The sequence below is a fragment of the Callithrix jacchus genome, chromosome 15, assembly GCF_049354715.1.
Source record: "Callithrix jacchus isolate 240 chromosome 15, calJac240_pri, whole genome shotgun sequence".
Classification (NCBI taxonomy): Eukaryota; Metazoa; Chordata; class Mammalia; order Primates; family Cebidae; genus Callithrix; species Callithrix jacchus.
In genome coordinates this window covers 22,469,098-22,492,210 of record NC_133516.1, presented here as the reverse complement: position 1 = coordinate 22,492,210, position 23,113 = coordinate 22,469,098, and the positions used below count along the sequence as shown (strand labels likewise).

The 23,113-nt window shown below is 40.9% G+C and overlaps 1 protein-coding gene across 14 annotated transcripts in view; it reads left to right on the top strand.

Moving 5' to 3' along the window:
• Window positions 1-23,113, top strand: part of ATP13A4 (ATPase 13A4) — a 206,684-nt gene that overhangs the window by 18,002 nt on the left and 165,569 nt on the right. For 9 of the 14 annotated variants that reach the window (XR_013527220.1, XR_013527219.1, XR_013527218.1 and 6 more), the window contains exon 1: window positions 16,831-17,257. Coding sequence is in view for 11 of the 14 variants with exons in the window: in XM_078350519.1 (XP_078206645.1) it covers window positions 17,195-17,257 (63 nt within the window). In the remaining 3 variants the exon portion in view is untranslated. Of the gene's footprint in view, window positions 1-8,822; window positions 8,917-9,734; window positions 9,889-10,280; window positions 10,381-11,868; window positions 13,014-16,097; window positions 16,178-16,830; window positions 17,258-23,113 lie in introns of those variants that run through there. The other 5 variants (XM_054245488.2, XM_054245485.2, XM_078350518.1 and 2 more) reach the window with 4 other exon arrangements.

The following is a 23,113-nucleotide window of genomic DNA, read 5'->3' as shown; positions in this document are numbered from 1 at the left end:
AATTGTTTATTCATATCACTCTTTGAACTCATGGATATTTGTTTGTTTTTGAAACGAGGTCTTGCTTTTGTTGCCCAGGCTGGAGTGCAGTGGCACAATCTCAGCTCACTGCAGCTGCAACCTCCACCTTCCAGGTTCAAGCAATTCTCCTGCCTCAGACTCCCGAGTAGCTGGGATTACAGGCATGCACCACCATGCTCGGTTAATTTTTGTATTTTTAGTAGAGAGGGGTTTCGCCATGTTGGCCAGGCTAGTCTCGAACTCTTGACCTCAGGTGATCCACCTGCCTCAGCCTGCCAAAGTGCTTGGATTACAAGGATGAGCCACCATGCCTGTCAGGATATTTATTTTCTACTTTGCTTTTACAACTATGTCTAGCCAAATTTTACATCCCTTTAATAATAATAATAGCTGCCATTTTGCTAAAGCATTGTATATACATCATCTCATTTAATATTGGCAACCATCCTGAGGGGAGATATTATTACCCTTTGGTCCCATATGAAGAGCCTGAAGCTTGTAGACATAAATAATTTCCCCTGACCATACAAGTGATATGTGGCACGGAATCAGGATACAAGCTCTGGTCCGTGAGAATTCAAAGCCTATGAATTTCACTGCTGTGCCACTGCCTCCCTGCTTCACTCAAGAATAAGGTATGCTAAGAGGCTGAGTTTAATTGTGTAAGGAGAAGATAAAGGTAAAGACTGTGGTGATATTAGGTCTCTAGTCCAGCCCTTTATCCTTCCAATCTCTTCACTATCACCCTGATAGTTTCCCCTTCCCATTTGTCAAGGATAAAAGTTAAAAAAAGTGCAGTAAAGATACATTGAGATTTTGCTAGCATATTATTTATAATTAGCATGTCATACCTTTTTTAATGATAAATAATTAAGAAATAAAATACTTTTCCTAACAAGAAATAATCTATGAATAATCTTAAAAAATAAGAAAACAACAATTTAGGCATATATTCTGTGGTTTACAAAGCAAACTTTTTTTTTTTTTTGAGACAGAGTCCCGATCTATTGTCCAGGCTCAAGTGCAGTGGTGCAATTACAGGATCACAGCTCACTGCAGCCTTGACCTCTTGGGCTCAGGCAATCCTCTCAGCTCAGCCTCCTGAGTAGCTAGGATTACAGGTATGTGCCACCATGCCTGGCTAACTTTTGTTTTTATTTTTGTAGAGATAAGGTCTTGCCTTGTTGCCCAGGCTGGTCTCGAACTCCTGGGCTCAAGTGATCCTCCTGCCTCAGCCTCCCAATGTGCTGGGATTACAGGTGTGATCCACTATGCCCTGCTGACAAAGTATATTTGTATGTATAATTTTAAAAAATAAACTCTCTATTTTGGAACAGTTTTAAGTTTATTGAAAAATTGTGATGATAGTATAGAGAGTTCTCATATACTCCACACCCAATTTCCCTCATCGTTAATGTCTGACATTAGTATGGTATATTTATCACAATTAAGTAACCAATACTGGCTGGGTGAAGTGGTTCATACCTGTCAGCCCAGCACTTTGGGAACCAGAAGTCGGAGGATTGCTTGAGCTCAGGAGTTCAAGATGATCCTGGAAACGTAGCAAGACCCAGCCGAAAACAATTTTTTTTGAAAAATTAGCCAAGCGTGGTGGTGTGCATCTGTAGTTCTACTTACTTAGGAGGCGGTGATGGGAGGACTGCTTGAGCCCGGGAGGTTGAGGATGCAGTGAGCTATGGTTGCCTGGGTGACAGAGCGAGAACCTCTCTCAAAACAAAAATAAAAACAAAACAAAAACCCAATACTGCTATGTTGTTATTAAGTAGAGTTCATAATTTATTCAAAATTCCTTAGTTTTAACCTAAGGCTTTTCATCCTGTCCAGGATCTCACCCAGGACACTGTATTGCATTTAGTTGTCATGTCTCCTTAGGCTCTTCTTGGCTGTGACAGTTTCTCAAACTTCTTTTGTTTTTGACGATCTTGTCAATTTTAAGGACTACTAGACTGGTATTTTGTAGCATGTCTCTTTATTGGGATTTGTCTGACATTTTTCTCATGATTAGACTAGAATTCTGGGCTTTTGGAAGGAAGTGCACAGAGGCAAAATGGCACTCCTATCCCATTCTATTAAGGATAGCATACTCTCAGTGTGACTTGCCACTGTCGATGTTGACCTTGATCACCTGGCTGGCTGGCATAGTGTCAGTCAAATTTCCCCACTGCAAACCTTCTCTTTTCTTCTTTTTTATACTGTACTCTGCAGAAGGAAATCACTATGAATAGCTCACATTTAGTGAGCATGCAGTCTCTACATATGTTTGAATTCTTCTGCATGAGAGATGTATCTCTTCTCACTCATTTGTTTATTTATTATATAACTTATTTATATCAGTGTGGCTTCACAAATATTCATTTTATACTTTGGATTATAAAACAATAGTAATATTATTTTGTTGCTCAAATGATTTCAACTTTCGCCATTGGCAGCTCCTTCAGTTTCTCTTTGTAGCCATTTGACCCATCCTCATTCATTTTTTTTTAAGTATTTTTGTATTTTCTGGCAGTGCAAAAGGCTCAGCATGTATATTTGTGTCTCTAGACCTGGATTCAGTCATTTTTCCAGCTTTTTTTTTTTTTTAATTGGAGAATGGCATTTGAAACAAAGATCTGGGTGCTAGGTTTGTGCATACTTATGTTATCATTTATGTACAATTTTTATTCTTTCAACAATCCTTAAAGTTATTAATCCTATTTTGTAGATAAACAACCTTCACAGCCTTGCACATGCTCTCCTAGCTCATTGTGGAGCCTGACCCTTAAGTCCAGATTTGGGAAGACTACAAATCCATGCTCCTTTCAATATCCCTAGAAAGAATAGCTAAAGAGAAAGAGAAGTGTCTATTTTTTTACTGCAATTAGATGAAACATTTTGTATTTAGTTCCATTTTTTTTCCCTAGAGAGAGAAACAGGTCCCCCCGCCCCCCCTCCGGAATCAACTGTTTGTCAAAGTTTTTTGGTAGTTAAAAGAAAGTAGGGTACTTCAGGTGGCCCTCTTTTACCAAAGGCAGTTCTATTCCGGCTCACAGGTCCGATGAAAGGGAGTCTGTTCGGAGGTGGCTTCAGGCAGGCTTTAAACAGAACCAGGCTTTAAACAGAGCCAATAAGATTTGGGAGTGACAGGGGCCGGTGGGGAGGAAAGAAACCAAGAATATCACTGAGATGAAAAGTTCTGGAAGGAGAAAACATCATGGTGGAAAAGAGAAATGGTAGCTAAATGCAGGAAGTTTGGTGGGTCCTTAATGAGGATTCATTTCCTGCTACCAAGTGACCCTAGGTTGCTTTATTTGGGTATTTTCTGTATAATTGGAGTAAATTTAAACTTTCTTACATTTCTGGGTCCTCTTCTTTGGAAATAATATGAAAATGTATCTCATGGACTGCATCAGAGAGATTGTGAAGCTCCTGAGGACACGCAGGAGACTTGGGCTCTAGCAGAAATTAAGTGGAACTTAACTAAATTATGCTATAGCAAGATATATTTTCAATACATGTACGTTTTCTGATCATAATATTAAAGCTTGCTTTGTGGAAATTGGATGGCAGAGACAAGTGAATAAAGTAAAAAAAAATCTCCCTCTCAGATATTCACTGTCAGGATTTTGTTGTATCTTTCTTTCTCTGTTTTCTTTTTTGGTTTATGCATCCATGGATAATATTGGGCTCATGTTTTATATAAAAATGTGCATGTCTTATTTTTCGTTTAATATTGAATTATTTTAAAAATATTAAACATTCCCGAAAATTCTGATATTTAATGGTTGCATAATATTCTATTATGTGGACATAATTCAATTTGAACAATGCTGTGATAAATTTTTATGTACGTACAATTTGAATACATCTGAGATGATTCACTTAAGAGAATTCTAAAAATGGAATAAAGTGGTAATAACAAAAGTACCTGTTTTATAGAGTTGAAGATAGGAAAATAAGATGAGTTAGTTAACAGTGTTTGGTACACGGCAAGCATTCATGCTAGCTGTCATTCTTACACATATATTCTCTTTGATAAATATTAACAAATTATCTTCCAGAACACTTCTTTTCGTTTTTAACATATGTATGCCATCAAATATGTTAGTAGTAATTGAAAATATTGTTAACCGCAACATTAGGCTTCTTGAGTGATATCTGGGGTCAGAGACAGTGCCTTGACCAAAAGGACTGAAAATATTCGCAACAGACCTTCCAAAAAGTAAGTGAAAGGGGTGAGGGATGCAATGGAAAGGAATGGTGAGGTAGCTGCTACCATTGGTTCTAATGGACGTGCGACCAGGGCTCATGCTCCCATAGTGTGTATATGAGTTTGTGTTTGTGAATGTGTGTGATGTTTTAGGGATAGAGGGAAAGGGGTGCCAGGCTCTTGTGATGCCTAACATGTTCCAGGGGTTGAGAGGCCCCCAGCAAAGAAAGTTCCAGGCTTCGTACCCAGGAGCAGCCACAGATTATTGAGGGCAGAATACTGGGCCAATAAGTCACTGGTATATTGAGTAAGGAGGCAGGCCAGCTGCTGCCCGGACACATGAAATGTTCAGATCTGAGGAAGGTATAAGCTGAAGACCATCTGTTCTATCACATGGGGTTTTTCTTTGAAAAAGCAAAGAAAAACCTGGAGATAACAAAATTAAGAATAATTACTGAGGTATTAAATTCAGTAAGTGAGGCTGGGCCTGATGGCTCCTGCCTGTAATCCCAGCACTTTGGGAGGCCAAGTGGATCACCTGAGGTCAGGAGTTCAAGCCTGGCCAACATGGAGAAACCCTGTCTTTACTAAAAATACAAAATTAGCTGGGCGTGGTGGTGCATGCCTGTAATCTCAGCTACTCAGGAGGCTGAGGCAGGAGAATCATTTGAACCTGGGAGATGGAGGCTGCAGTGAGCCGAGATCATGCCATTGCACTCCAGCCTGGGTAACAAGAACAAAACTCCATCCCCCCCACCCCCCAAAAGAAATCAATAAGTGAAAGTGGAATTTAGGGTAGTAGCAAAAAGAGTAGATTAGGAGAACAAAGGCAGGTACTTTACCCCTGGAGCACATTGTCTAAAATGTATCTGAATTATCTAGGGAGGAAGAAAGCCCTTTGGCTTTCTCTTTTCAGCAGCTGGACAGGCTCATGAGTTGAGGACTTGGGCACTCCATTTTATATTTATTAATTTTACTTACTGCCGCTCATGATGCTCATGATAGTCTCATGACCTGGCGTTAATGGAGCACTTAACTCTGTGCCAAGAAGAAATAAGCACTTCACAACATCACAAGAATAGGACGATAATATCAGTTCCATTATACAGATTAGTCAACTGAGGCTCAGAGCCATGGAATGACTTGTTCAACATCACAGAGTTAGACAGCAAGAAATAGGAAATGAATGTGTTTCTCACCTCCTGTTTTTAAACACATAACCACTTAGTAGTGTTTGGTATGCAAGTCCCGCCCCTCCCCCCACCCCCCGGCAGATGCCAACAGAGTGCTGGCGGAGGAAGGAGCTCTCTGTAGGGGAACTGGGAGCTGGGAGATGAGGAGAGCAGGAATATCTCATGGCTAGACTGGGACCACTGGGTAGAAGTAAGACCAGCCAAACTCAGAAGTTCTTTTCAATGCCAAGATATCTATCTGGCTGTCATTTTCTCTTAATTGAGCAGCAGGGTTTGCCCCAAGTTAGACAGTGAGGTTGCCAGAGGTTGGTTATGAATCTCTATCCTTCCAGTGCTCCTTGATGTCCTTTCAAAGGATCCAGAAACTCAGGGCCCCAATTCTGCTCTCCTAGGCCCAGTATCCTTATATTACACTACTTCTAATGCTAAGCACTCCACAGAGGTTGGGTGCAGTGGCTCATGCCTGTAATCCCAGCCCTTTGGGAGGCCAAGGTGGGTGGATCACCTGAGGTCAGGAGTTTGAGACCAGCTGGACCACATGGAGAAACCCTGTCTCTATTAAAAATACAAAATTATCCAGGCATGGTGGTACATGCCTGTAATCCCAGCTACTTGGGAGGCTGAGGCAGGAGAATTGCTTGAACCCGGGAGGCAGAGGTTGCAGTGAGCTGAGATTGCACTATTGCACTCCAGCCTGGGCAACAAGAGTGAAACTCCATCTCAAAAAATAAAAAAGAACTCCACAGAAAAAGTACCCCAAAATAACAGTCTGTTTGCTAAACGATAAGTGATTGCCACACATTGATTCCATGCTAAAGCATGGAATATGTATTATCTCACCTAACTTCATATTGACTCCAAGAAATCTGTTAGAGGTTAAAGAATTTATTCTAGATCAGCAGTCCCCAACCCTTTTGGCACAAGGAAGCAGTTTTATGGAAGACAAATTTTCCATGGACTGTGCGGGGTGGGGGCGGGGGTGATTTCAGGTTGATTCAAGCTCATTACATTTATTGTGCACTTTATTTCTATTATTACATTGTAATATATAATGAAATAATTATACAACTCAATGTAGAATCAGTGGGGGCCCTGAGCTTGTTTACCTGCAACTAGACGGTGCCATCTGGGAGTGATAGGAGTCAGTGACAGATCATCAGGCATTAGAGTCTCAAGAGGCATGCAGTCTAGATTCCTCCCAAGCACAGTTCACAGGAGGGTTTGCACTCCTATGAGAATCTAATGCTGCCACTGCCCTGACAGGTGGTGGAGCTCAGCGGGTAATGTGAGTGATGGGGGGTGGCTGTAAATGCAGACAAAGCTTTGCTGGCTTACTTGCCGCTCACCTCTTGCAATACCTGTCCATGGCCCAGGGGTTGGGGATCCCTGTTCTAGATCACACTGATAGTAAGTGTCTAAGCAATAATTAGAACCCAAACTATCTGACCTTATAGCTCATACTCTTTTCTACTTTATCAAACTTGAAATAAAATAAACTGCACATACACAAAGTATAAACTAGGTCATGGTGTATCTGTGAAACCATCACCACAATCAAGATGACTGCAGCCCTTACTCTTAACTACAAGGCAGCAGTTTCCACCTGTTAATCCTAGTTCTTAGCCTGAAATTACTGGATTAGTTTCAATCCCACCTTAGGTGATATATAGTCAGATACTTGAGGATGACCAACCTGTACTTCCTAAATCTGTTCCTTGAGATAAACGCCTTCAAAAGTTTCTACAAATCATTTTATAGGAATAGTTGAATTTCTCTTAACAGCTTGTTCACCCTTGTTTAGGGATTTTGGCAAGATCGTGAATATTTGCATGATTTTCCAGTCTGCCAAATGCCATGCAACTTTTGCCACAAGGCATGTAGGCTGGAAGGAGGCCTGCAGATGGCAGCCAAAAGTGCTTTTAGCAAGGCCCAACTAGGCAGGTAGACCAGGGTGGCAAGGTCTCGGGTTAGACAGGCCTTCTCTGAATGTTCTTGTTCAGATAGTCTCATACTCTTCGAGCAGTCCTCCCATGAACCAGGCATGATCTTTCTTATTCTAAGAATAAGAAAAATTAATATAAAACTGTTTGTGTTTTCCTCCATTTTGTATTTAGGGAAGAAAAAATTTCTCAAGTACTGTTCAACTTCTAATACTAACTTAGAAGTATTAGAAGGTAATTTTTCTGGCTCTCATTTTCTCTCATTTGAACAGCAGGGGTTGCCCCAAGTTAGACAGTGAAATTGCCAGAGCTTGGTTATAAATCTGCCTCCTCCCAGTGCTCTTTGATGCCAGCATGTCATACCTTGTTCAGATGATAAATAATTAAGAAATAAAATATTTTTCCAAACAATAAATAGTCTATAAATAATCTTAAGAAAACATTTTAGGCATATATTCTGTGGTTTATAAAGCAAACCTTTTTTTTTTTTTTTTTTTTTGAGACTGAGTTTTGCTCTTGTTGCCCAGGCTGGAGTGCAATGGTGCAATCTTGGCTTACTGCAACCTCCACCTCCTGGGTTCAAGGAATTCTCCTGCCTCAGCCTCTCGAGTATCTGGGACTACAGGCACATGCCACCATGCCTGGCTAATTTTGTATTTTTAGTAGAGACGAGGTTTCTCCATGTTGGTCAAGCTGGTCTCGAACCCCTGACCTCAGGTGAGCCACCCACCTCAACCTCCCAAAGTGTTGGGATTATAGGTATGAGCCACCGCGCCTGGCCAGCAAACTTTTTTTTTTGAGACAGAATCTCACTCTATTGCCCAAGCTCGAGTGCAGTGATGCAATTACACAATCACAGCTCACTGCGCCTTGACCTTCCAAGCTCAAACAATCCTCCCAGCTCAGCCTTCTGAGTAGCCAGGATTACAGGCATGAGCCACCTCACCTGGCTCAAGTGCTTAGGAAGAAATCAATGCGTGGTGATCATTTACTGTTAGGCAAACAGTTATTGTTATTTTGGAGTACTTTGGTTTCTGTGGAGTTTTTTTTTTTTTTTTTTGAGATGGAGTTTTGCTCCTGTTGGTCAGGCTGGAGTGCAATGGCATGATCTCAGCTTACCACAACCTTTGCCTCTTAGGTTCAGGCAATTCTCCTGCCTCAGCCTCCCCAGTAGCTAGGATTACATGCACATGCCACCACACCCGGCTACTTTTTGTGTTTTTAGTAGAGACTAGGTTTCTCCACATTGATCAGGCTTGTCTGTGAACTCCTGACTTCAGGTGATCCACCCACCTTGGCCTCCCAAAGTGCTGGAATTACAGATGTGAGCCACTGTGCCTGGCCTCTGTGTGGAGTTCTTAACATTGGAAGGAGTAGTTTAATATAAGGATACTAGGCCTGGGAGGGGAGAATTGGGGCCCTGAGTTTCTGGCTCTCATTTTGTCTTTTTTTGGCAGGTAGATGAAGCTCTGAGGTCTCAGAGTTAACCAGTCCTTCTCTGAATGCTCTTGTGCTGATGGGCTGGCCCTCTTCAAGTAACCCTTCAGTAAAACAGGTATAAACTTTCCTGTTCTAAAGTAAGAAAGATTAATATAAAACTGTTCAATTGTGTTTTTCTCCGTTTTCTAATTTTTTGGAAAGAAAAACAAATTCTCAATTACTGTTTAATTTGTAAGACTAATTTTGCCCTAAAAAAACTTTCTTACAATTTGTCTAACATGAAACCGGACATGTATACAATCTTATTTGTCCTTACAACAATACCATATAATGGAGTAATGGTATTACATCTCATTTCAAAGATGAAAAAAATTGAAGCTTAGGGTAATTTAGCCACTTGCCAAATTTTTTATGACTATCAAATGATAGACCCATAATATAACAAGTAGGATTCTATATCTGAAATTGGTTTCACTTTACCTAGGGCTTGGGAGGTGAATGGCAGAGGAGAACAGGGAACAGTGGATAAAATCCCAAGTCCATGAATTCTTTTGTTTAAATATCTACCTGTATATTACATCACACACAGATATTTTCCATTTTCATAAAAATGCCTGATGAATGCATTTAATAATACAATCCATTAATCATGTAATAATAGTGTTCCATAATAACTTGCAGTTAATGTATCATGAACATCTTGCTATGACAATTGATCTACTTTATTCTTTTATTTTTAAAGTAGTATAAGTACAGCATAACCCATACTCATCAAAATGTAGGGTTTTTTTTTTTGTTTTTTGTTTCCCACCCCAGGGATTCAGATTTGGTAGGTCTGGGTCAGGACCCAAGCATGTGGGGTCTAGGAGAGTTTCCAGCGTGACTGACACACAGCACTGATGAGGAACTGCTATTCTCTGCCACGTCTTCTAGGGTCAATGAGATATGAACAAACAGAGCAACCAACAAAGCATGGAGCCAGCCAGCGGCAAAGTATCCTGGTGCCAGAGAAAGGCTGGACGAAAGAAGATGGGACTCCATTTCCAGCGAAGGAAGAAGTACAGTAACATTCCCATGGTAGACACAGGTAGTCCGGTTGTGTGTTTCACAGGGGTGTGCAAAAAAGGGATGTGGAAAGACAGTGACAACCCCCAAAGACCTCCATAGGGACAGAGATTAGATTGGAAGCTGGGGGGCTTATTTTAAAGTTACATTTGCATGGCAAGCACAGTTTTATTGAGATGGCTTATCTGAAGTGCTTTGGCAGGGTTGATGGATTGTGGGAGATCTAGAAAACCTCAGAGATCCCCCTTTCATGCTACACTAACAGGGAGAGGGTCTGAGTACTAGAAGGTGCATTAGTTCTATTTTATTACTTTCTTTTTTCCGTTAGGAAATGACATTTGTCATTACTAGTTTGCTTAGGGCATGTACAATACACAAAGAAGGGCTCTGAACTTCTTTTGTCATTAATTTCAGTTTCACCCCCCCTCTCAGAATATCATTGACTGATATCAGAATATCATTGACTTGAGAGTCTCCGCCCTTCTGTGGAGCATCTTACTTGCTGATGAAAGAGGTAACCAGCATATATAATCCTGAAGTGGACTTTTGGAAGAAAGGCAAACACAGAGGCCCAGGGAGCCCCAGCCTTTCCCCTTTCTTCATCCCCAGCAGGAACCTGTTCTTGATTTTCCCCAGGGGGCTCAGCCCAGTTCCTGGGTCATCCCAGGCCCATGGCAAGGGCACTGAATCCAGCCCAACCTTGCTCTCTGCAGCTCATCACCCAGCCACACTCCCGCCCAGAGGCAGTGCCCTGATTCTGTTAATTGGGCTCTTGCCTGGTTCCCAAGCCCAGGGTCCCCTGTGGGTACTACTGTTCCCAAGTTCCTGCCTGGCAGCCTGCCTTGAGCCCCAGATTTTTCCTAGGAGTAAAGAGGCCTTTCCCATGCCAGGCTCCCACCCGGAATTGGAACACTGCCTCAGGCCTGAGGTTTCTGATTGGAGCTTAGCCACTAGAGGACAGACTCCCTGGAGCCAGCTTCCTGTCTGGATTTCCAAGTATTACCTGCCCATCGCTGGACTCTAACTGTTTATTGGAAGCATTTCTGCTTCTGACTTATGGCCTTTCTCTCCTTCCCCCTTGGCCAACTGCTCCCCGAAGCTGTAAGCAAAAATTGCAGTGAGTTGCAATTGCCTGAGAGATTGAACTTCCTTTGCAAGCACCTGCAATATCGTCAGCTCCCCAAACACAGATTTTCACCCCAGTGGGTGGGCCCCATGCTATGTCCTAAGCCCTCTGGATCTTGCCTAAGTAATGGGATATGCTCTACAATTCAGTGACATGTCCATGGCTTTATACAGTTGGTGGGTTCTGGAAAAGTTTTATTTAAATCAATACTTTGCAAATGAGGTCCTCTTAAATATTCTAGAGAGACTGGTTTAGAGTATCCTATTCTGATCTCTACGAAAAGTGAGTAGCAGCCGGGCATGGTGGCTCATACCTGTAAACTAGCACTTTGGGAGGCAGATGTGGGTGGATGGCTTGTGCTCAGGGTTCAAGACCAGCTTAAGCAACATGTTTTTTGTCTTTACAAGAAACAAAAACAAAAATTAGCTTGGCATGGTGGCTCTTGCCTGTAGTACCAACTACTTGAGAGGCTGAGGTGGCAGAATCCCTTGGGCCTGTGAGGTCGAGGCTGCAGTGAGCCATGATTGCACCATTGCACTCCAGCTGCGTGACAGAGCAAGCCCTGTCTCAAAAAAAAAAAAAAAAAAAAAAGTGAGTAGCAATGTGAGACTTGAGAGTTTTAGCTTTCACAGATTGTGATCTTGAACAAATTATTACATAGTCGTCCGGTAACATTTTTCTCACCTGAGATATGATGAGGGGAACTTAGTAATTCTAAGACCCTGTCTAGTTCTAATAGTCTCCGATTGTTAATAATCTCACCCTAACTTGTATTGTTTTGTATACTCAAATTTTTAGGTTAAAAGTTCTCAAAATTAAGTACACTGATATGAAGTTTCTGCCTGGGGACCGACTCTTTTGGCTTTTGTTTTATAGGTTGTCTTTAATGACCTGGAGTTGTTATAACAGCTGTCAACTGAGGTAAGCTTCACAGAAGGGGAGCTGCCTTACCTCCAGAGAGGAGCTTTCAATTTCTTATTTTTTGGAAATAACAGAAAGCAAAGAAGGCTCTTCTGAAAGTGAAGCAACAGGCCACCCCAAGCCACTGGGAGGAGACTAGACCTGGTGATGAATGGGGATGTTTGAGAGCAAGTCCTCTGAGAAGCAGAGGCAGCATCAGCCTGCTCTTTTCTTCTGTAATTAAGAGGGAGGCCCTGGATCTTTGTATTCGACCCTTTAATCTAAGGGTTGCTAAATGTTTTACAAACATTAATTAATTCAATTAGACTTTACACCACCACCTTGAGGCAAGTAATTCCTCTTTGGGATATCCCATCTTTGCTTGCTACCACAGACTATATTTTGGGGCAGATTAGGATAATTAATAATAACAGTAAAGCCTTGAGTTTAGATAAAGTTCTATAACTTAAGGTCTCAGGTACGTTACAGACACCAGATTTGTGTAATGAGGACTGAGGAGGAAGCTTGAGCCAGCTTATTGGCAATGATGACAAGGCAGAAATATTGCACTTGTTTCAGGTTATACTCTATGCTAAAGACACATGACCTTGAACAACTCTTTGTGACCTCTTTATGACTCAGTTTCTACAGCTTTCAAACGGGGGTGATGATATTACTCACCTCCCTACTTCACAGAGATGTTGTGAGGAAATGTTTGTAATATGCTGTGAGTTCTCAGATGAAAGATGGAAATTAACATATAATGAAACATTATTACCATTTATCATCACACAATCTAAATGGGCCAGACAAGTGAAGCATCAGCATCCCCATAATCCCGGCAGAGAAACCAGTCCTGCCATTATTTCCATTGAACGTATATTATAGACACTCACAGAGGTTGAGAGCTTCTCAGAGCAACAGACATGCTCCTGAAATAATCAAAAGCAAACTGAGATGCCAGATCAGCAGAGGTAGCTGAGTATTTACTTATTTTTTTTTTCCATTTTCCATTTCCGTTCTTATTTGGGAGAGAGTATTTGAGAAGAAATGAGTGCAGGGAGAGAATCAGAGAATAATCGAAGGAACTTTTCCTCTTGGACATTCCTCTCAATTCTAAGGTATCAATATATGTGTATAATTTGTAGTCCCCAGAATGGGCAGCGCGCAAGCCCTTGTCCGTGCCTTTGCTCTCCATCTCCTTTGTTAATAGTGCTTTCCTTACCCATCTACATTTATGTAGGCCAGCATAAAACTCCGATTTTTGTGAGAGCTTCCTGGTCTAACCCCCTACTTGAACTCCCTGTTACTCTTGTGTAATTAGCATATTATATAGTTGTTTTGTTTTGTTTTGTTTGAGATGACGTCTTGCTCTGTCGCCAGGTTAGAGTGCAATGTTGCCACCTCAGTTCACTGCAACCTCTGCCTCCTGGGTTCAAGCAATTCCCCTGCCTTAGCCTCCCGAGTAGATGAGACTACAGGAGCGTGCCACCATGCATGGCTAATTTTTTGTATTTTAGAAGAGACACGGTTTCCTCATTTTGGCCAGGATGGTCTCAATCTCCTGACCTTGTGATCCACCCTCCTTGGCCTCCCAAAGTGCTGGGATTACAGGCATGAGCCACCAAGCCTGGTTGGAATTTATATTTTGGTATTGGTTGTGTTTCTTAATGAACTTAACTTTTCTGGAGCATCATTTATTAAATCTTTATTCTTCATCTGTTGCAGATCTGGGCATAGTGAAGTTAGTCAAACTCGTGTTAAATGAATGAATGAATGGAATCCTTCAGCAAAATGTCAAGATTAGAATTCAGACCACACCAAAACCTTATCTGCCATTCTCACTATGCCACCTTACAACCTGTGAGGCACATACAGTACAGAATAGAAATACTAAAGAGGCACAATTAAGGAAAGAGAGACTAGATTAAAATCAAACAATGTTCTAAAGAGAAATAGAAGACTTAACTTAGAGGGTTCAAGAAAACTGTCTACATAGAGTATTGCATAGGAAGGACCGAGTCGCTTTAGCACTTGATTTCCATAATATGAGAGCACAGGCTGATCAGGAGCAACAGGCATATTTATGGAGTTCAGCTTGCCTTCCATATTATTGTCACTCTTTGCATTAAGCTCAGAGCTAGCATTTGGGACCTCCACACATGGTGTTGGTCTGTATTTTCCTGCCACATGTCACTCTCCTCTTTTTCCTTTACGCACCACATGCTGCAGTGGGGCTGATGGACTTGCTGTGAACATGGCCATGTGTTTCTCCCTCTGATGACCCCCTTGCTTCAAAGCTCTTTCCTGTGGGCTCACTCTTTGTTCGAGCCTCGGCATCTCCACCTGTTGAAGTCTTTTTTTGTCTCTTTTCAAGCAGTGCCTTTCTCAAAAGGCTTCCTCCACAAAGAGGCTTTTCTGGTCATGTAAATGCAAAACTCCTTGCAGAGCACTTTGGATGTGTCAAATAAATGTGTAGAAATGGTATTACCCTAGGAGCTAGGATCATGGATTGGGAGAGCTGCTTTGCTTAGGTTCAGAAACTCATTCTGTCACTTACTAATGGTTTGAATGTAGGCAAATTATTTAATATCTGCACCTGTGTTTTCTTGTCTGTCAAATAAGAATGGCCAGAATAGTATCAACCACTGAGGCGTTTGTCAGGATTGTGTGCAAAAGAGAGTGTACACTGTTTAGAATAGTGCCTCATATCTGGAAGCGTTTGGTAAATGTTCTCTTTGCTTTCCCAGTCTAGCCCTGTTTCTGGATATGCTTGTCTTTGTAGACCAAAAGCACTAAATGAGAGTGAGTACTGCCCATATGTAGTGTTGCCATAGATAAAATCTAGATGTTTTACCAATAGAACTCCCAAGGAACTTGAAGAAACTCTCACTGTCGCAGTCCTCAGTTCTTCTGAACCATATTGTGGAAAATAATTTTCCACAGACACTTGATTTTTATAAAAACTTTTAATGTTCTTAGGGACTTATATTTGCCTGTTCAAGTTTGGCTTAAATATTGTAACAGCATGATCGGATTTATTTGATGTGGTAAGTTTGTATACAGTTTCTCCTCTAGTTCTTAGTAAGTTACACACTCATCTCAATCCCACGATGGTGCATGAGTTGCCAAGTGTATTCAGGAACCCAGCCAAAAGGAAGCAGTGCAAATGTTGCCGGCAATAAACAGGAGAATGAATTGCTTCTCTCTCACCTGCCCAATAGCACTGATATAGTTTTGCTACATCACATACTAATACACCTCAACCTCTATCAGTTGAGATGAAATTTGGAATATTCTTGTTTTATATTTTTTTCCCTGTACGAAATATATAATTACTACCTAGTAAAGCTGTTAAATGTTTAGTTTTCTTGAGGTTTATTGTTTTTAATTGAGATATGCTTTTAAAACTTATTACATCTTTTCATTGAGATATAATTCACATTTCATAAAATTCATGCTTTTAAAGTATACAGTTCAGTGATGTTTAGTATATTCGCAAATTTGTGAAGTCATCAGTAATTCTAGCACATTTTTCTTAACCCCCCCAAGAAACCCTGCACTCCTTATAATTTGACCCTGTGATAAAATGTTAATTTTATTTTCATTTATTTGGTTAAATTATGTTAGCAATTTTTTGAAACCAGGAGAACTATGTAAGTATTTTGTAATTAATATTACAATGAGTTTACTTAGCTTAGTTTTTATGTTTATATTTTACTATTTGCTCAAGGTTTTACGCATCCAACACACACACACACACACACACACATTGATCTTGGTCACATTAGGGTTATTTGGGTCAGGTTGGAGATATCATTACCAATGTAGCTTGAGCAAGGGACAATGGACATGGTGAAGGTAAAAATAACTATATTTTATTGAACACCTATTTCTTTAAAAAAGCACTATTTCTTTAAAAACAGTTTTAGGACATAGGTTCTATTACCATCGTCTTTATGTTACATGTGAGCAAGTAGAAGCTAATGGAATTTATATAATTTGTTATATCCCAAGATAGCATAACTACCACCTAGTAAAGTCCAAATTTGAACTCAGGCCTTCCAAATTTAGTGCATATGCCCTTAACCCCTATGTCCTAACACCTACTATTCAATTGCACATTTAGTTGAATAATCCTAACAGCACTTGATCAGCGCTGTACAATATACTTTCACAATGATCTTGTTCCATCCTCTCAACAGTCCTGTCGGCTGGTACCAGATGAGAAGAGCCAGTTCCTATTGTAAATGATCACACAGCAAGAAAAGCAGCTGGAATACAGGTATTTTGCCAGAGCTAGGGTATGGGTGTGTTTCTCTACACCACATTGGGACTTCTAGCACTTATCTTAGCATTCTGTTCCAGCTTTTATAATAATAATCTACTTCCTGTCATATTTCTTTGGGTGTTTGAATCCCTACATCAACATGAGAGTGGTAAATATGACTTATCTTTTTTATGTAGTCCCTGTGCTCAAGCAATGTTTATTGAATAAATGTGTAAACAAATTAAAAAAGAGTCTTACCATATAGTCACTTGAATATTTTATTTCTAGACTTCCTTAAGTGTTGAATTATCAATATTTTATGAAAAGAGTGACACAGACTAATTTGATTATACCTTTGTTCTTTTTCTTCTTGTGTTTCAAAAAAGTAAACTTAATTTCACATGCACATTAAACAGAATGTTTTTTGCATATACGAGGAAATGTGATTACAGATTAGTGATAATTTGCACCTTTTGTAAGCAAAATGAATGAGAGTAGTATTGAAAACCTGTGGATCAAAGCTTTCATTAATCAAAGAAAATCCGAGACCCTGTGCACTTCCGCTCACTCCAATTCCTTAGGCCATCTGAATAAAGCAGTGATTGGGAGTTCTTGCACCCACCCACTCCTCACTCCTGAGAAGGGTCCTGCCAACTCTGTATAGTCCTGTTGGATTTGCAGTCAGAGGTCTGATGCTGGCAGGCACTGGGCAGGCAATGAGTTCTTTCCCTGTAAGTTGGGCACAAAAAGATCAGCATGGGAGCAGCCTCCTTTGAGACAGCTGCTCTGAGAGAATGCAATAAGCAGAGAGCAGCCAGAAATTCCTCCTAGCAGAGGGCGACTTGTGCAAGTAGTTCAGTGTGCCAAGTATTGTCATTTGTTGAGGGCAGGTGTGTGCTCAAGGAGGAGTTTTAACCTGGAGGATCATTAACTCTTTTAGTCAGCTGAGGAGCTGCGGTGGCTTGGCGAGTTGGAGTTCGTCCTGGAAGCATCTGCCCGGCAAGGTCAGGGAGGAGGTGTGGAATAACTTTCATGGGGGATCAGTTTGAGACGGGCCAGCACGCTTTGCTCAATGAAGGAGAAGAGAATGAGATGGTAAGATTCTAGCCACATTCCCTTCTTCCCATTCCCACTCCTCAGCCTCCAAGACACATACACATGCCCACACGCACACATACACACACACACACACGCACCACACAGAGACTTCTCTGCAATTTCACTCTGGTATTACATGAGAAAAGGTCATGTTTGAGAAATCTCTCTATCCTCTAAATGTAACCTCTGACAGCAGAAGTTTGCTGGAATGAAAATACTGTATTCATCTTATCAAGAATGTTTTCTTTTTAAATAAAACGGATAGGGAGAGAAGCACCATGCCACTTTATAATTCGTGTTTGAGCCTCATCCGTATAGCAAGTTCTGTTCGAAACACCTAACAATTTTAGGAAATCCCTAATGTGAGGAGTGGTGTATTCCCTGATAGCTGGAAGCAGAAGTTCAGCAGTGAAGCAGGAGGGCAGCTGGGTCTTTGACCTTCTTTTCTTCTCACATGTCTTGTTTACCGAGTCTGTTGGACAGGGAAGACATACAAAATTAACAATGATCAACTTACCTACAATTCTGTTTCCTTCTAGAATTTTACTTTTGTGGCTTCCTCATTATAGAGATTAGTTACAGAAAATGTTCAGTAGTTCATTTTCTCCTTTATTTTAGATGTGTTTCTATCTTGAGATCTGTAGGAGAATCAGAGAACTGTAGGAAAATCAAAGTTTACTTTCATGCTCACGATGAATTTAAAACTGTATTTCTCACTTACAATGTAATCAAGAGAGTTAGAAATGTGTACTTCTGTTTAATAAGGTCTTTCTGCTAATTGTGTAAGCACAGTCTTTTATGCCAGTAATGATGTAATTAAAATGTTAAAATGTGATGCTCTCATTCAGTAATAGCATTTTGTCTTCCTGGAATGAATATGTAAATAACAAACCTGAAAGATACTTCCTTAAATATTTTCTCGGTTAATTGCTTTAGCCCTGACTATTAAATTCTTTGTTCCTAAACTGGTCTTTCAAGTCTAATCTGCTTACCTGTTCCTATAGCAACAACATTTTTTGGACTTTCAAGAGTAGATCCCTTCTGCTATCAAAGCTGAAAAAATTATAAAGAAGTAAAAGGCACATTAATTCAGGAGCGTTTCTTAACCATATCCTTTACTTCACTCAGATTTGACTGCCAAATGAATTGCCTTCAGCTCCGCCACAAATGTCACCAGAAATGACTTGCAACCTCACACTGGATATCATCCTTGTTTCTTTCAAGAGTTTTCTTTAGGAAGTGAATGTGTCATTTACTCTCGATATGAAGTTGAAAAGTTTATCTTCATCTTGAATACTTTTCACCAGAAGGCAGGGGCTCCTTCCTCTGAAATGTTTCTCTCTCTCTCTCTCTCTTTCCCTTTCTCTCTCTTACTCTTTCATTTAGAAATACACTTACTCTTTTCCAGTACACCTTTTTCTGCTCTTGGACAATTTGTATTTCAAATGTACATATTCCACCAAAGCAATTTAGTTAACAATTCATCTTTATAACAGCACCATCAGATGTATCAGAATGTCCACCTAATTTTGTAGGCAGCTGAAAGCCCAGTTAGGAGAGGGCCTTTGATATGGAAAGGGATACTGTGTTTTCTGTTGGGCAGTCATTCGGCCAGTAGTCTCAGCAGAGGTGCAGCAATTAGTATGCACTCCTGAACTCTCCATCCTCTTCTGCCTAGAGAAACCTGGCCACCTGCCTGTTGCTGTTCCTGACACACTCTTCCTTTTTAACTCACTCCTGCATCCCTTGGCCAGAGCAGTAAACTATAGCAATTATCTACATCTATCTATTCTACATATTTTATAGTGATTTTTAGTATACAGAACATTTTCTAGGCCACTAGCTAATTTAGTTGGCATCACAACCCCATAAGGTAGATGCTGTGATTCTTACTTTAAAAATGAGGAAATAATTTTAGGGAAATAGATAATTTCCCTAAGGTGGTGTCAACCAGTAAGTCTAGGAGCTGAGGCACCACAGGTTAGTTTAAGTTGATAGCTCTTTTGTCTCTGGACCTGAACATAGCCCACTGATACCTTCTTCAGTTCTTCCAGAGAACATTGCACTCTTAACAGAACACATTCCCTTTCTTCATAAAACAAAGCTAAGGAGAACTCAACATCCAATCTTCTTAGATTCCCCAGGATCTATTCTGTTATAGATACTTTGAGTTTCTTTTTTCTTCTAGATAACTTGAGTATCTGAAATAAGTCTGTCTCCTCTGACTTCCATGTCTAGAAATGTGTCACACCAAAGTGTTTATAATTAAGTGCTTTATAATATACTTTGCTTGAATCTTTGCAAAAGTAATTTCTCTGGTGGTATAAATTACTTCAAGTTTCAAGAGAAAACATTATAGGGTTTAGACCTCCTGTTACATAAAAAGAATATTCTGAGGCCTAAAGATGCCTGGGATTATCTTCCATTTTAGAGTTAAAAAAAAAAAAATGGCTGTGCACGATGGCTCACGCCTGTAATCCAGCACTTTGGGAGGCCAAGGTGGGTGGATCAAGAGGTCAGGAGATCGAGACCATCTGGCCAACATGGTGAAACCCCGTCTCTACTAAAAATACAAAAATTAGCTGGACGTGATGGTGGTGCCTGTAGTCCCAACTACTTGGGAAGCTGAAGCAGGAGAATTGCTTGAACCCAGGAGGCGGAGGTTGCAGTGAGCTGAGATTACACCACTGTGCTCCAGCCTGGGAGACAAAGTGAGACTCTTTCTCAAGAAAACAAACAGATAAACAAACACCCCAACAAACAGGAACTAAATAGCAACCCTAGGTGACCTGAAAGTAAGATCCTTAAGTGCAAAATGAGACAGGAGCCAAAGGAAGAGAAGTTTTTGGAGGGAGAAGGAAGGAAAAGTGAGAAAGTAAGAAAGTGACCTTCGAGAAAGGTTCACCTAAATGACTGTCTCAGAAAGGCTTCCAGGAGGAAAATCCCAGAGAGCACTGGGACTGGAGCAGAGGCCTGGCTCTCAGTAGCCTTGGGCTAGCCTGCTCTAGACTTGGTTTGTATACCTGCAAAATAGGACTGGTCTTTCTTACCCTACCCGACTCAGAGAGCTCTTATGAAGATCAGTGGAGATAATCCATGTGAATGGATTTGATAAGTATACAGTTCTGCCAAAGTGTGAACTGCTATTATCTAAATCAAGGTAGAAGGAGCCAGGGCCTTAGCAATTAACCAATTGAGTAAATACTACCCCACAAAAATGAGGTCATCTCTTGTCATTTAGTTATACCAAAAGGAATATGTACTTTTATTCATAAGCCACAGAGACCACTTATAAATGGAGAGGAGCTGGGTTACCTTCTACTTGCCTTGTGTGTACTTTGGGAAAACACCTACCTTTCTTTTCCTTCCTTCCTTCCTTCCTTCCAATTTATTGACATTTATATGTTTTCAACTCGATTCTTTTAATTTTGTAACTGATATTATACCAACCAGTAGTGGGTAGCTAAAAACTAGTAAGTGAAAAACCACAATAAACCCTTTTTGGGCTTCCATGCCATTTCTGAGAACTTAGCAATGGGCACATAATGTGGCAACAGGGTTGGTGTGTGGTCATTGCCACATTGGAAGTCCTGTCAGGCCTTTAGCGGGAGCTAGGAACATTTTTCTTCACCAATTATTTGGCTCACTTTGATAGCTGATGTTCCTCTTTCCTTCTCTAACACCCGGGAGCAAAAGCACCTCCCCCATCTCAATAGCCACTTGTTTATTATGCTCCATGAGCACCTCTGAGTCTGTTGCCAATGTTAACTGGTGAACCCACAGATCTCATAGTGGGGGAATTGTGTTCAAGGCTGAGACATTTTGTCATTTGAAATGTTCAGGAAGCTGGGCCACTGGCCAAGTCTAATGTCTTTATTCTCCATTCATTGCTGCAGCACTCCCATGAAGTCAACTCATCTTTAATATAAATTTTAGAGGAGTGAGATTTAATTGCTTCTTCAAGACAGGGATCCTTCTTGATTCAAGTTTTCTCAGCTTCTCCCTTTCCCTTCCCAATACACCCAGAATTTAACACAGTGCCTGACACAAAAACTCAGGAGATGATAGCATTATTGCAAGCTCCATTAACTGCAATTTTGCATTCTGAGAATGGGAGGCAGCACAGCTCAAAAGTAGTAGCAGTTTGGGTAATTTAAAAAGAAACCTAGAAAATGTTATGTTATTTATTTGGAATGGTCAGTAGTCTCAGGATTTTATCAATTAGTTCCCCTCTCCCCCAAGAATAACAAAAGCTTATTCTTAGTTCATTAGCCATACGGGACTATTTTTCTATGAGATGCTTTATCTTTTCATCTATTTATATATAAACTCAACAAATATTTAAGAAACCTCTACTTTTTTCCAGGAGTCCTCTGTGCTAACCGAAGACTAGTTTCAAAGAATAGCAAATAGCTTCTGTTTTCAAGGAGCTCACAATCTAGTGGCAGGGCTGAATACATAATTTGAGGGGCCCAGTGTGAAGTGCAAATGAAGTGTACCTTGTTCAACAATTATTAAGAATTTCAGGATATTTATAGCAGACTATTGAGCCAAGTGTAGGGTCCTTCTGAGTGTAGGACTCTCCTGAGTGTAGGACCCTGTGTGACTGCACAGGTTGTGGGCACATGGAGTTGTCCCTGCAAGTTGGGGTACAAGCATAATGAAAATGTGATATAATAGGTATTTTGAGAGTTATGCATACAGAGCTGTGGGAACACAGAAGAAGGAACAATTCAGTTAAAGAAAACTTCAAGGGGAAAGATGACATTTAATTTTCCTGGAGTGGTGGGTGATTTTGAAGAACTTTATAAGACATTCTAATGAGTATCTTTTCCAATGATTCTCAAATATTGATCTGTAGAATCAGGTGGGGGAATACACACAAAATAGATTCCTAGGCCCCATTCTAGACCTACTGGATTAGAATCTTTGATGGTGGAGCTGACCTTGGTCAGAATGATTGTGATGCCAGCCTGGCTGATACAATATGGAAGCCACTGGAAGTTTTGAAGCAGGGAGTGTAAGGCCGGTTGCCTTGCCGGGAGTCAAACGGACACATTCATCATTCTCCGCACCTGATAACTGCGTCATCACCCGAACTCATTATCTGGCTTCCCCACAAAGCATCCCTGCCTCTGCCTCTGTATACCATGCCCAAGCCCATACTCAGCACTTAATTATGCATCCAACCTCCAGCCCACTGTTAAAAAACCCTGCAGAGAATTTTTTTTTAAAGAAGCCCCACCATTCCCTGCCCAGCAACAGCCTGCCCCATACGCCCCCAGCAGGCCTGCTGTACCCAAGGTCCTGCCCGCCTACCAATGGCAGCTAGTCTCATGCACTTCCTACTTTAACTCCATGTAATTCCTGCTCCTCAACAGCCAATAGAAATGTCTTCTCTTTGTTTCCCCAGTAGTCAATCAAGGCCCACTTACCCAAGGTCCCGCCTACCAATGGCAGCTAGTCTCATGTACTTCCTACTTTAACTCCATGTACTTCCTGCTCCTCAACAGCCAATAGAAATGCCTTCTCTTTGTTTCCCCAGTAGTCAATCAAGGCCCACTTACCCAAGGTCCCGCCTACCAATGGCAGGTAGTTTTGATGTACTTCCTGCTTTAACTCCATGTACTTCCTACTCCTCAACAGCCAATAGAAATGCCTTCCCTTTTTTCCCCAGTAACCAGTCAATTGCCTGCACTCCCCATAAAACCCCACACCCTGAACAGCTGGGTGCGACTTCTCTAGCCCCTCTTGGCCCACTGAAGGTCACCCAGGAGCTGAATAAATTGATTTCTCACTTTTTTTATACCTGCCTCAGTTTCCTCATTTTACCTCGGCAATAAATCTTACAGG